Source organism: Peromyscus californicus, unplaced genomic scaffold, assembly GCF_007827085.1.
Source record: "Peromyscus californicus insignis strain IS unplaced genomic scaffold, ASM782708v3 Scaffold_18__1_contigs__length_77618521, whole genome shotgun sequence".
Taxonomy (NCBI): Eukaryota; Metazoa; Chordata; class Mammalia; order Rodentia; family Cricetidae; genus Peromyscus; species Peromyscus californicus.
This window is the reverse complement of record NW_026294480.1, coordinates 61,075,445-61,090,112: the sequence shown is the minus strand read 5'-3', so window position 1 is coordinate 61,090,112 and position 14,668 is coordinate 61,075,445. Positions and strand designations below refer to the sequence as shown.

The 14,668-nt window shown below is 43.8% G+C and overlaps 1 protein-coding gene across 2 annotated transcripts in view; it reads left to right on the top strand.

Moving 5' to 3' along the window:
- The window catches only part of Serinc5 (serine incorporator 5), a 101,571-nt gene extending 88,574 nt beyond the window's left edge, over positions 1-12,997 (top strand). For both annotated transcript variants that reach the window (XM_052743573.1, XM_052743574.1), the window contains exons 10-12: positions 3,782-3,821; positions 4,471-4,615; positions 8,902-12,997. In XM_052743573.1, coding sequence (XP_052599533.1) covers positions 3,782-3,821; positions 4,471-4,615; positions 8,902-9,049 — 333 coding nt within the window. In that variant the 3' untranslated portion in view covers positions 9,050-12,997. The remainder of the gene's footprint in view (positions 1-3,781; positions 3,822-4,470; positions 4,616-8,901) is intronic.
- The last annotated feature ends 1,671 nt before the right edge of the window (positions 12,998-14,668 follow it).

Below are 14,668 nucleotides of genomic sequence, written 5' to 3'. Positions count from 1 at the left end.
GAGTTCAAGTCCAGTCTGGTCAAGTTACAGGACAGCCAGGGTTACATAGAAAAACCCTGTCTTGGGGCTGGAGAGATGGTTGTGCTCTACCAGAGGTCCTGAGTTCAATTCCTAGCAACTACATGGTGGCTCACAACCATCTATAATGAGATCTTGTGCCCTCTTCTGGCCTGCAGGCAAACATGCAGACAGAGCACTGTATATGTAATAACTAAATAAATCGCTAAATAAAATAAAACTTAAAAAAAAAAAAGAAAAACCCTGTCTTAAAAAACCAAAACCAACCAGCCAAACAAACAAACAAGAAACAAAACCTAAAACTTTTCACACAGTATATTCTGACCGTGGTTTCTCCTCTCTTGTCTCTTCCTAGACCCCCACCCCCATCCACCCAACCCCATTCTTTCTTTCTCTCTTTGGAAAACAACAGGCCAATTTACAAACAACAAAGCAAATGGAAAAAGAAAACAAGGAAAAGCACAAGAAACACATAAACAGAGACACACACTCACACTCACGTGCACACACACGAAACCCATGCACACACAGAATCAGGAACCAGAACAGGGAGCAAAGGACAGGTAAGGCAGGAAGTGCCCAAGCAGAGCACTACCAGACAGAACATCCAGAAATGTCACTGAGTTGGTTTTGTGTTGACTGTCTGCTGCGGGGCGTGGGGCCTGCCCGGAAGTGTGGTTTCTGTGTCTAGGAAGAACACTAATTTTTCCGTTCATTGTGCTGATACCTTTTTTTGGCATTCATGGTTCTATTTTCTATCTGAGAAAGAATAAGATTTTTGTATGGAAAAAGACCTATTGTCCTGTGTATTAAATGAAAGAATTCTTGATTTTTCCATCAACAGTGTTGGCCTCTTGCCTGTTAACCCTGGCACCCACCCGAGTCCGAACTGAACCTTGTTCAGCTACTCCATATTTACTGTCTTTGGCTGTAATAGACTACAGATGTTCTTTTTGTCTTAAACCATTCACCTGTTTGACACCCATCTGTATTCTCCATATAGAGCGTGGCTATGGGGTTATGTCATACTGTTCTGTAGGAAGACAGACAGTCCAGGGAGAGAATTGCACATGCCCTGCAGACACTCCTGAGCATGGTGGGCACACTAACACCACCGTTATACAGCAGTTCCATCACACTTGGATCATTCATAAAGAAGTTGGAACTGTAAGCACACCGATGAGGCCGTTCACAGCATGTCACGGTCCGAGGGAGTCTGTAGCCGACTGTCAGTCAACAAAACCCTGTAGTTTTCTTTCCTGTACAGAAATTTTTTAACTGGAGCTTTTGATGAAGCATAGATCATAGTCAGAAAACTCACACATACAGGGCAGTTAAGACAAGACTCAGCCCGGACTGAAGGCTGGCGAGGACCTGGGGCTCCAGAGATGGCTAAGTCTAATATTTAGCCCTTGCCAGGTGCTGAGTGTGGCTCTGAGCTTCCCACGTGTCATTTCGTCATTTAGTGCTCACAAAAGCCCAGCAAGGGGCTGTTCTTTGCATTTTACAGAGGGAAAAAAGATTTCCATTTACTGGGATGTGGCCCCGGGGTACGTGTTCTTGACTGCACACTGCCTGGGAGGGAGCACAGCTGCTGTCCCTGGTCCTTGACGCTGGCTTTGCCTGGCATCTGGCCGCTGGCTCCATTGGAGTAGCATTTACTGGATGGACAAGTCCTGGTATCTTTCCAGATATGGGCACTTTGCTCTGCAGCTGGCTGTCTAGGGTGTCCCTTCCAGCGCCTGGCCTGGAGATAGTGAACCATTATGAGGGCTTGTTACAGCGACATTCACCAGCCATCTCTGTCACTTCAGAGAGAAAACTGTGCTGGGCTGAATAGGTTGCTGCTGTCTGTTAAGAGAGCAGAGTGGGCTCCAGAAGCGTCCTCTGTTCTCAGCGCTGACTGGGTGGCCACCTGCTGAGGGTTGACTGTTGGGGTTTCAATGCCCCTATTGTATACAGAGCCCAACCGCACACAGCAGCAAGCCCCCAGGTGAGATTTAAGAGAGAATGTTGTTCTTTTCCTCTGAGGGGGAAGCTGCCCACTGTTTGCCTCTGAGCAAGTGGGTTGCGCTTCCTCAGGGAGTCTCCTGGGATATACCTTTGAAAAAGGAAGCTGGTTATTTTCTGTGGTAACTTGAGCTTCGAAAGACACAGGACCTCAGTGTGAATAAAGTGGACCCCCTGCTGTTAGTGAATCGTAGACCGCCTCACGTGGCCCAGGTCTTGTGGAGGGAAACAAGGGCTTGTCCTTGAGTGGACGTGTGGGAGGAAAGGCTGATGCTCCCGTGGTTTTTGTAGTTCAGCTGTCTTCTACTGGAGATAGCAGGGCCCTTGCTTCCCAGACAGTCTCAGCATGTGCTGGGCTTCTTATTCTGTTTACCAGTCTTTCAACGATTACATAATAAAACTTAGATAATTTCATTTCTTTTTCTTTGAGCTTATTGTTTTGAACAAGTAAGAAAAAGGATATAAAATTCAAATTGTACTAAAAAAAAAAAAAGCTAGTGTCCAAGCCATCTGTATCCACAGTCAGCTCAGCGGTCTGATTTGTTTTTTGTTTTGTTTTTATAAGAAACGGCCTCGCCGGACGGTGGTGGCGCACGCCTTTAATCCCAGCACTCGGGAGGCAGAGGCAGGTGGATCTCTGTGAGTTCGAGGCCAGCCTGGACTACCAAGTGAGTTCCAGGAAAGGCGCAAAGCTACACAGAGAAACCCTGTCTTGAAAAACCAAAAAAAAAAAAAAAAAGAAACAGCCTCACTACATAGCCCAGGCTAGCCTGGACCTTGCTATATAGCCCATGCTGGTTGGAATCCACTGTGTCACCAGGCTAGCCTTGAGTTCACCGTGTTGCTCAAGCCAACCTTGAACTTGGGATTCTTCTGCCTCCTGAGTGCTGGGACAGGAGTGCAGCACCATCCCTGCTCAGCGGCTGGCTTTAATCTGCCCTCTCCCATTCCCACTTCACACGCTGCAGCTTCAGCCCCCTGAATACCACATGCCACTTACTATTGTGAATCATAGATCCCAAGGTCTTCATTCTGCATGTATCCCAGCTCTGTCAGGAAGCTAGTTTGCTGGCTTCCTGTTAAACCTGCCTGATTTCAGTGTCTTCAGCTGTGAGCATGATCCTAGTCCCAACCCCAAAGGCAGGAGAAGAATTGATGAGTACCATGTAGAATGGATCACTAGAAAGCGCGGGGCAAGTAAGGTCCTCATCTTGTTTGCTGCGTGTTTCAGTCCGAGTCATCCAGAAATAGGAGCTGAGGCAGATTGGCTCAACTGGATAATTTATTGGGGGTCAGCACATATAGAAGGGAGGAAGGGAGAGGAAGGAGGCAGAATTAGGCAAAGTATAAATAAAGTTAAAGGACAGTGTAAGCCAGACTAACCCCAGGATATGCTCCCAAACATACGGTGCTTCTATGGCCTGTTAGCTGGGCCTTTATACGCCTTGCACGGTCAGTCCTTCGACGGAGGATGCGCAGAAGGGGCTTGCTATAGGACAAGGCAGTTCTGCAGCTGAAGCTGTGCCTAACGGAGCTGGCGTACAGGCTTTGCTCCCAGAGTACCTAGCTAGGACATCCTCGTGCCCATGAGGGCACTCCTGTTACTGTACCCAAGTGTATCTTGGGACACATACTTAGCCAAACCTTTTGAGGCGCTAGCACGAGCTTCTGATAGCAGCTCTGCCACGTGGGCAGTCTGCGGTACCAGGGACACAGAAAGCAGGTGTCTCACCCAGTGCCTTTGCCCCCACAGGTAGCCCGGTGCTGTTTTTGCTTTGGTCCAGATGGAGAGGGTAAGTGCAGCATTTCTGTTCTGGGCCTGACCACGGCCCTGTAGACTGGGATTTCTCTCTATGGGCATTTGCAATTCGGGCACTATGTTGGTACCCAACTACGCTCGTTCCAATGCTGCTTTACTGTTTATGTTCTTCTTACATCTTCCTCAAGGGTCCTGGGTTTTGATTGTTTTGTTGGCAACTGGCAGGGAAAAATCACTGGATTCATGTCTAAGTTAAGTAAGAGTTAGAAAAAATGGGTGTACTTTTTTTTTTAAAGGAATGATAGGAAAATGCCAAGAGGTCCCTACACCTCATTTGGGTGCCATTTTTTTTTTTTTTTTTTTTTTTTTTTTTTTTTTTTTTTGTCTACTTGCTTTGCTTCATAGAAGGGAAAGTCCTAGGGGCTTGAAAGCTCATGGGCTATCCTCTCTGTTAAGCTTCTAATATTCTCTATATCTTTAAATACTCTCTCTTCTGCCCTACTAAAATAAACATATTTGCTAACTCATCATAAGACAATTTCTGGGGTGACTCAGGTACAGATGGCATTTGTAGTTTTTTCCACTGAGTAGCACCCCGGACTGAAGTGTGGGAGCCAGGAGCTGCTTCGTGCTGACCACATGTGGGCTCACCACTGCCCTTGGGCACTCTCTGTCATCTCCAGACACCGAGGAGCAGCAGAATGTCAAAGAGGGACCCCGGGTCATCTATGATGAGAAGAAAGGCACTGTCTACAGCTACTCCTACTTCCACTCTGTCTTCATGCTGGCTTCCCTCTATGTGATGATGACCTTGACCAGCTGGTTCCAGTGAGTGGCCCATTCGAATGCCTTAAAACTGAGCTCAGAGTAAATATTCGGTACAGTCAAATGGTTGTCTGAGAAGCAGCCAACCAAACAAAAGCCAAGTTCAGTGTGGTTCTCCAAGTGTGGAGTCATCTACTGTCCAGCTCTCAGCACACTCGTAGCCTTTGTAGCTAGCAGCTGACCACTCTGCCTGGTAAATCATCATCCTTTCCTGGACATCGAGGGTGCTCACTGCAGTGAGGAAGTAGCAGGTGCCTGGAGGTGCTCAGAGGCAGACCATGAGCCCAGTGTGTGAGAGGCCTTGAGTCCCATCTCTGTATTGAGAGATATCACACAAGACAGGAAGAGCTAATTCCACTTGGCAACACTGTAGTGGCAATAGAGGAAAGGTTGTCTTAAGAAAGATTAATACAGTGGGTTTTTTTCCCTACTTCAAAATATGTATCTTTTATTCTTTCTAGTTTTTAATTTGCCCATGCCTAATGGATCTGGTTTTTCCTACATGGAGATTCATACATTTTGTACAGACCCAGACTTCCAGTTGTGTCCATGTGTTTGTTAGTTAATAGGTATTTGTGTGGCTCTCATATGCCACGCTGATGTAAGCACCAGAGGTTATACTCTAGTGGGATTGACAGATCATGACCCAGATCCCTTACATTGTGTCAGATAGTGATGATGCTGGGGAATGGGTTACCTTGGACCACGAGCCACAGTCTAGAGCCTAGAGTAAGAAAACGCTTCCTGGAGGACGTTCTTCCTGAGGGAGGGATGGACTTCGATGTTTTCTAGTGATCCTTTGAAAATTCCTGGAGGAATTTTGGCTTGGAACATCTGAGAAAGGATGGAAGGCGGTAACAAACGTTGAAGATAGGGAGAAATCGGAGCTCTTTTTACATCCTGCTAGGAATGTAAAATGAAGCCTGTAGCAAGCTTTCCTGTTGGACTATCTCTGGATCACCCGCCCCCAAATTATGACACTAAAACTTATAATTATGAAAGTTTGGCCTGTAGCTTAGGCTTGTCCCCAACTAGCTCTTATAACTCAAATTAACCTGTTTCTGTTAATCTGTTCTGCCACATGGCTCAGTTACCTCTGCTTTGTACCATATGTCCGACCTCTTCGGTGTCTCACTGGCGTGTTTCCACCTCTCTTCTTCCCAGAGTCTTCTTTGTCCCTGGAAGTCCTGCCTAACCTCTTCCTGACCAGCTTCTGCCCATTCAGCTCTTTATTAAACCAATCACAGCAATATGTCTTAACACAGTATACAAATATCCCACAACATTTCCCCCTTTTTGTCTAACTAAAAAAGAAAGGTTTTAACTCTAACATAGTAAAACTATATACAATAAAAACAATGATCAGGTATTGTCTAAATAAAAAGGAAGGGTTTTAACTCTTTTTTTTTTTTTTTTTTTTGGTTTTTCGAGACAGGGTTTCTCTGTGTAGCTTTGCGCCTTTCCTGGAACTCACTTGGTAGCCCAGGCTGGCCTCGAACTCACAGAGATCCGCCTGGCTCTGCCTCCCGAGTGCTGGGATTAAAGGCGTGCGCCACCACCGCCCGGCAGGTTTTAACTCTTAACATAGTAAAACTATATGCAATAAGAACAATTATCAGGTAAGAATTACATTCACAATGTCCAGTCCATTTGTATTTGGCAAATTCAGAGAGATTACTCTATTATTATTATCTATCCTATCTTTATGGTTCCAAAGTTTTATACCTAAACCACTCTCTATAATAACTGTATTACCAGCCCAGAAATATTCTTTTAGACCTTAAAACATTTTCTTAGATAAACAACTTAAGCTTTTATGTCTTTCAACCTTATGCATTTTATATCTTTTTTGTGAGTTTCTTTTCTGAACTTGGTAACAAGGAAAACTGTAACTATAACTGTCTAGTCTTCAACCCCACCAAAGAACCAGGAAGGATATAATATTACCTGAGTAAACAGGAAGTGCAGAGCAAACGCCTTTCAAAACTATAGAAACAACAGAGACAGCTGGCTGCCTGGACAGTCACCCAGGGTTCCTCTGCAATTTTGGGGCAACCATCTTTGGCCTACAGGCCTAGAATATTTGAGAGACTTTTCTGTAAAGTGGGGATTTTGAAGGTCTGTCCTACCTTGTCTTGCCAAAGTTTGGCAATTGCCTTCTTTTGTGTCCTGCTGGTCCAGTTTAGACAGCATACTGCAGCAGTCCAGGCAAGGGCAGTTTTTGCTCAGATGTCTAGTTTTACCACATTGAAAGCTAACTCCATATAGAAGTTTTTTGATGCCCATTATCCTTTTTTGAAGTAAATTGGTGCTGCCAGGAGCAGGTGTGTCTCATTGTCATGAAAAGCTGTAGGTTACTAAAACATCTTAAATGCCATATTCTGTAGGTCTCTGAAGTGTTTGAAGACCACCCATCTATCCAAAATATATCTCTGCTTAACCTTGAAAACATACCTAACATGACTACAAGTTTGGTTATTATAGGTGACTAACTACTAACCTGTATTTCTTAATTATACATTACATTTTTTAATGAGCTTCACAAGTACAATACCTTAAACAGTAGAAAACATATATACAGTATAACAAAAATAACCTTAAATTTGTATCAATATACAAAAATACCCTAAACAAGAGTAGAAACATATATAGAGTATGTTCTAACAAAAATAACCTTAAATTTGTATCAATATACAAAAATACCTTAAACAAGAATAGAAACATATATAGAGTATGTTCTAACAAAAATAACCTTAAATTTGTATCAATATACAAAAATACCTTAAACAAGAATAGAAACGTATATAGAGTATGTTCTAACAAAAATAACCTTAAATTTGTATCAATATACAAAAATCTAAATCACTGCCCACTGCTCATAAACCCCACTCACGTGCTTTGTATCAGAGCCTCTTAAAGGAGCCATGCCTCTGTGTGCCACCAGCACCAAGCCTACTGAGAACTTCTTTTTTTTTTTTTTCAGCTTTTTCAAGCCCTGTGTGGATTTACATACGGGATGTTGGTTGCCAAATGTAGCAAGCTTTCTTGTCAGACTGTCTTTGGACCACCAGCCCCTAACTAATGACATGGAGACTTAGTATTAATTATGAAAGTTTGACTGTTAATTTAGGCTTGAGACTTAGTATTAATTATGAAAGTTTGACTGTTAATTTAGGCTTGTACCCATCTAGCTCTTATAACTCAAATTAACCTATTTCCATTCATCTACTTCTGCCTCGTGGCTCAGTTACCTCTGCTCTGTACCATGTGTCTGACTTCTTCAGAGTCTCACGGGTGTGTCCACCTCTCTTCAGACTCTTCTCTGTCCCCAGAAGTCCCGTCTAACTTCTTCTTGCCTAGCTATTGGCCATTCAGGTTTTTATTAAGATAATCACAATATATCTTCACACAGTATACAAATACCCCCCAACAGAAGCCACATTTGGAAATACAATTTGGCAATAGTTTGAAAAAATAGTTTGGCAGTTCCTTGCATTGTTCAACAACAATAATAGTATAATCCAGCAATTTTCCTCCTAAGTATAGATCTAAGACAAAAAGGAAAAATACCAAAACATTAGAGGCAAATACTCATGTCATAGTAATTCCTAACAACACAGCTCAAATGTTCATACCTGATGAGATAAGAAAGTGTGTTACTCTCACATAATGAAATACTATTTATCAATAAAAAGGAGTGACGTAAGGTGAGTGTCCCCAACCCGAAAATCCAGAATGTTCTTAAATCTAACATGACATGGGAAAGCTCCCATTTCCAATTTTGGACTTGCTCAACTGGTAAAATCTATGTAAATATTCCAGGATGAAAAACTCTAAAATCTGGTCCTAGGCATCTCAGATAAGGGACACTCAATCAGTGCTGATACATGGTGTAGCACAAGGAACTCTGAAACAATTATGCTATGTTTAAAAAGTCAATTACAAGAGACCACATGGCTGTATTTACATGAATTGGCTTAGAAAGGGCAAATCCTACAGACAGGAAATGGGTTAATGAATGCAGGTAATGCAGGACAGTGGGAATGAGAAGGCAGCTAAGGGATACAGGACTTCTGGGGAGATGACGATGTTCTGAAACTGGTTGTAGTAATGATTCTACAAGTCTGTGAGTGTTTGAAAGGTCACCAAATGATACATTTTAAATGTCTGTGAGTTATAACTCTGTAACTGCTAAGAAAGGAAGTTGAGGCTGCTGGGACAGAAGTACCTGACAGAGGAGCCCCTCCCCTCCTTCTGCTCTCACCATGGCTCTGTCCTTTCCTCAACAGTTATGAAAACGCCACCATTGAGACCTTCTTAACTGGGAGCTGGTCTGTCTTCTGGGTCAAGATGGCCTCCTGCTGGATGTGTGTGATACTGTACCTGTGGACCCTGGTGGCCCCTCTTTGCTGTCCATCAAGGCAGTTCTTGGTGTGAGGATGTCCAAGTGCCCCGTGGCTCAGCAGGCCTGCGCCCCACTCTGGAGGCTGCCCTTCGAACGTGTGCAGCAGGGCTTTAAGCAGCAACTGGTGCCCTGTGAAAAACTGACATTCCCTGGCTGTCTTACGTGGGTCTGACAGTGCTTCCAGGAAACAAAATCTCTCAATTAGCAATTAGTCTAAAATCCAAAAGGAAACTACCAGTTTGACAAACTACAGGAATTGAAATCTTTAGCCAAGCTGATAGGTGCAATTATGTCTTTATGCCTTACCCTAAGTGGTAGCTAAAGTTCTGTTGCTGTTCTTCTTGGGTGTGTTTTAACCAGAACAGAACTCAGGGCAAAGCATCCATCACAGGGATGAAAATGTCCTGTCATTCTCATCCTTGGTATAAGGAAGCAAAAACAAAAACATTGAGTCCCCAGCCCTCAGGTGGGTCTTGACCTCTATTACTCACTCTTGCCTCCTGGAGCCCTCACAGCTCCCTGTTTATAGAGTGCAAGAGGAAGGTCCTCTCCCCTCAACTACTTCCCTATGTCCCTGCCCCCAGCTTTTCCTTTGAGGTCACCATGCTGGGAGTCAGGGCCTTTCCTCCCTGCCCTTGGCAGAGGTCCTTCATTCTTGTCGGGGTAATTTTTGTAATAATGTGAAAAGCACAATTTGATCTCACCTCCATGGAATTCTCCATCATTTTATGCCTATCCAGTCCGAGTCTGAATAACTATGGCGCTTATTTATGGTGATGTTCATGTGATTGCAGAACAACGTTGTTTTCTTTGCCGGAGCAGCAGAGGATTACAGCTCTTACTTGTGTCATTAACAGAAATGCTTTAAGGGTCTTAGCCGGAAAGTTGATTCTTGGCTGCAGCTTCTCACCCTTCTCAAAGTGTTAAGAGCAGCCCCCTGCCCCCTTCCCAGCCTTCCTCACTTGCAGTGTGCCCCAATGTTAACATCATGGCTTCCTTGAAGTAAAAGGGCTGGGGTGAGGAGCTTCAACAGAGCTCACTGGACAGATCTAGACAAGCTGTGAAAGTGAGAAATTAGACTTAAATGCAAAGGTAGGTGGCTGGGGGCATCTCACAAAGCCAAGATTATATCCACAGAAATTTCCTAAATTCACTTTTGGAAAGGAATGCTCACAGTATGCATTTCCAGTGCTGATGTTCTTAGTCCAGGATATTTCCCAGTGCCAAGTCAGCTGAAGACTCTGGTGGAGGTATATACTGCTTCCATGTGGAGTAGAAATACTCTCTAGACATCCCAGAAGGACTCAGTCAAGCTGGTTTTTTTCTGTGCCTATCTGAACAAGTAAGGCAGAATTGGGACCCACCTAAGCCTGGTTCCCATGTGCCAAAATGTGGATTCTTATTTCTACTCACTCACTAAAAGTGCCACAGGGGATAAATGGGGTGGATTCTTTGAAGAACTTGCCTGATTTTCAGTGTTTGAGATCCCCTCTTAAAGGATACACAGATAAGGACACCTTGTTTGTAAACTACATCACAATTCCTTGTTTAGGTCGGGGGCTCTTTAAATTCAGCAGTTTGAATACACCCGAGAATCACAAAAGGCATAGGTGCACACTAACTCTAAACAAGTCTAGTTAATCCAGTGGGAATGGGCATCCATCCCCTGGGAATGGTCTGAGAGTGGGCTGTGTGAGCCAGCTCCATTACAGCGGCCACTGCCCTGCCTGAGCCGTGCTATGAGAGGAAGCAGAGGGAGCTTGGGGAGAGGTGGGAGCGGATTGTCCTCCTGCTGAGGTCTTGTCAAGGCCTTTATCTGCCTTCTCTGCCGAGTCTGGCAGCCAGATGTGGTGAATTGGTCCTCATACCAGACCAAGGTCAGACGGACAAGGCCACACATTCCTGGGCTAGCCTTTATTGGACCCCTTTCCTCCAGAAAGCAGCTCAGGGAAACACAGGGCAGTGCTTCTCTGTCAGCCAGCCAGGCCCCACTTACTTTCCAACTGCCTCAGTGGTGGCTGGGTGTGTGCCCTCCCCTTCAGAAGCTAGGTCTTGCACAAGAGGCAGCATTGGCCACACCCATTTTTACCCTCAGCTGCTAGAGTAGGATTGATGGTCAGAAGTGAGATGACTGCACTTGAGGACTGTGGATGTCTTAGTAAGATGAAGTTAAAAATTCAACCTTTAATCTCAGCAGAAGCAAGGAGATCTCTGCGAGTTCTAGGCCAGCTAGACCCTGTCTCAGAACACAAAGTTGACATCATGGTCAGCTGTGAGAAACTACTCAGGTGGTAGTCCATTTATGGGTTTAAGAACCCTGTTAGGTCTTTGTACTTGAGAAACTGGAAAGTGTGCCAATTGCCTTGAGTTAACAATGGCAGTGTTAACGTGCTTTAGCCACCAATAATTTTAAAGATAACAGACCTTTGCTTCTTGCCGTCCTCACACAGGACTATAAAAACGCATGCCTTGGAGCTGCTGCTCCGACCCCTTTAGTCATCACAGACCTGGCAGCAGGGTGTTAGAAACTGTATGTGTTCCTCTTCCTCTTGTTTTTATGAGTAAAACACTTAAGCCGGGGGGATTCTCCTGGCAGTCCCGCTAAGACATGATACCTAGTTGGAGACTGGAGACTGTCGTCCCCATGTTCACCCTTGGAAAGCCTGCCACGCCATTGCTGGGTTGTTTTCCAGAGGTTTGGGGAGTTTTATATAGTGGGTAAACTGGTGGGGAAGGAGTTGGAGGGAGTGTGGGGTATTGAGACTTTGGGGTTCTGATTCCCATAAGGAATGGCCAGCAGGAGTTTCCACATGACAGCCATGTTTCCAGTTTCACAGATGACGTCATTGTAGTGTTAGTTGCCCCCTCCCCAAACTGTCCCCTCAGCTTTTTTCCGAAGATGTACTTAAGTTTTGTCGGATGGCCCATCATTGGTGCTCATGTTACCCTGGGAAGGAGCTCCAGAGCCGTATTTCCACTTCCTGGGCTGTCCTTCTGCTGCCTTTCTAAGCAGTATCTCCTGTTCGTGTACTGAAATGTGTACCAGTGCACATCATACATACTGCTGAGAAGTGAAAGGGCCTTCAGAAATGAGACTGAACACCCAGAAAGGACACTGGGCCCTCCTCCATTAGAGATGAGGTTGGCACCTGGGCCATAGAATCTGAAAAGGTTTTTTCATTTTCATTTCCTGCAGAGATGAGCTCTCAAGTGTTTGGGTGCCATCAGCAGAGAGGAGAGCTGATCACAAGGTCTTTAGTTCACTCTTCTTTTCTGTTTTCCATCAGTGAACCATTCACAGAGACAGTTATTTTGAAAGGCCGAAATCCTTGGCTTTTACCAAAGAGGTGTATTTGATTTTGTTTTAGTTGGGGAAGGGCAGGCAAATCAGGGCTGCATTTGCCCAAATTGACTTCAGCAGAAGTTTAACCACATTCATGTGAGCAAAATGATGGACGAACTCTTTAAGGTACTCCTTTGGGGAGAAAGGATCCTGGGAAATTCTCTCAGGTAAAGAAAGATTACAGCAGATGAGTAATATATGTCTTGAGAGCTATTTATAAAAATTTTAAGAGGATCATTTTGTCTTCATTTATTAAAGATTTAAACTTTTTTACTTTGCAAAGAAAAACTACAAACATTTTTATAGTCATAACTGTTAATTTTTTAAAAAGATTTTTTGGAATCAATTAGCTGTAGCCAAATTTTGTGGTTATGTTTTTTCTATATTGGAGTTTGCAATTTGTGTGGTAAGTCTACTGTTCGTTTATAAAGGTCTCTGACATGGTTAGATTTTGCTACCTTTTAAAATTGATGTTGTTTTTTTCCCCATTAGCCACAATGCCAATTAAGGATTTGTATCTGGTTTTTTTTTAATGCTAATTTTTCTATGAAGCACCTGAAATTGACTGGCCTTTTCCTATGTAAAAAACTCAAACTTGTTAACTCTGTACTTTAATAAAATGTAAACCTGAAAACCATATTATTTGTTTTCTTTCTATTAGACACATAACTAAAGCCTCCAATTAGCCTTTGCCAGGGTTGGTGCCTTCACATGTCAATCAAGGATCAAACATCTTGGTAACTATTCTTATGGTTTATATTAACAAATAAAATGGATGGTTTATGGTATCTAATTTAAGGCCTTAAACTACAAATAGAATTGTAGGCGGAGTTTCTCTGTCCTACCAGCTCCCCAAATAACTACACAGAGACTTAATATTAATTATAAATGATTGGCTGATAGCTTAGGCTTGTTACTAACTAGCTCTTACAACTTAAATTAACCTATATTTTATCTGTGTTCTACCCTCTGCCCCGTCGCAGTACCTTTTCTAAGTAAGCATGTTCATCTCCTGCTTCCTCTGCGTCTCACTGGAGAGTCCTCAGACTCTACCTTCTTCCCAATGTCCTCCTAGTCTGGCTCTCCCGCCCAATCTCTTGTTGTCCAGCTATAGACCAGTCAGCTCTTTATTAACCAATGAGAGTAATACGTATTTACAGTGTACAAAGATTGTTCCACAGCATAGAATGGCTAAATCAAGCAAATTAAGATATATTGCTTCTTTTTTATGGTGAGAATACATATAGTTCCCCCTTGCAGCAATTGTAAGTACACTATTAAGTGCAGTCACCATGTTTTAGAGCATTTCTCTTGAGCTTATTCTTCTTAGCTGAGATTCTAAGTTCTCTAACATGATCTCAAAGTCTTTGGTAACCACAGTTTTATGATCTGCATCGGAGTTTACCTTGCTTGTTTGTGTGTTACAGGTTGAACACAGGGCCTCATATGTGGTAGGCAGGTACAGTAGCACTTAAGTTACAACCCTGGCCACCCTGTCTCACTCTAGCCTGGTGTTTTAGGCCATAAACAACACCTACCCCTTCTCCTAAGGTTCCAGCCACAAACAGACATGATTCTGTCAAAGTTCACTCTAGGGAAACAATTTAGTAGGTGTTCTTGCCCTCCCCCCAACAGAGCACACCTGGGAAGCCGTTGCCCAGCAAGGATGAGGGCTTCCCCATAGCCACAAAGATGGTGCTTCCTTCCTCTAGTCTTGTACCTATATACCCTACCCACCCCCACCTCCAGGCTACGTGAAATTAAGGCAGAGTGTCTGGATACTCAGATAAGGGTCCTGTGACCCTCTCCATTCCTCTATGATGAGTAGAAAGTCAACAAGCCCTGCTGGGATGATCTTTTTTGCAAAGGGTGCCACTGAACTGCCCAAGATGGCAGTTGCTTGGGTTGGAGGACAGTCACAATACTTAGATGGCCTGATTTGTATGCCTACACCTGCGCTATTTTACTTAGCAATGTTCTACAAGTTCTTTCAAGTTACTGCATGTTGCAGGAGTCCCTTCATTTTAAAGGCTGAATAGCATTCCATTGCATGCATACCACATTTTCTTGGTGTATTTTCTTCTTAGCCATGTAGAATAGCAAAATCATCTTGGGAAACACTGAGTTCTGGGGCGTTAGCAGCTATCTTGGGAAACACAATTCATCATGCTCTCTAAAGGGCTTGCTGTTGCATTCAAAGTCGAGGCCACAGTCTTCGTAGGGGTCTATAAAAGCCTGCATGACCTGTTGCCATTGCTTCAGCTATTGTTGACTGTCCTTCTGTCACTCTCCCCTTGGCCAGTCTGCT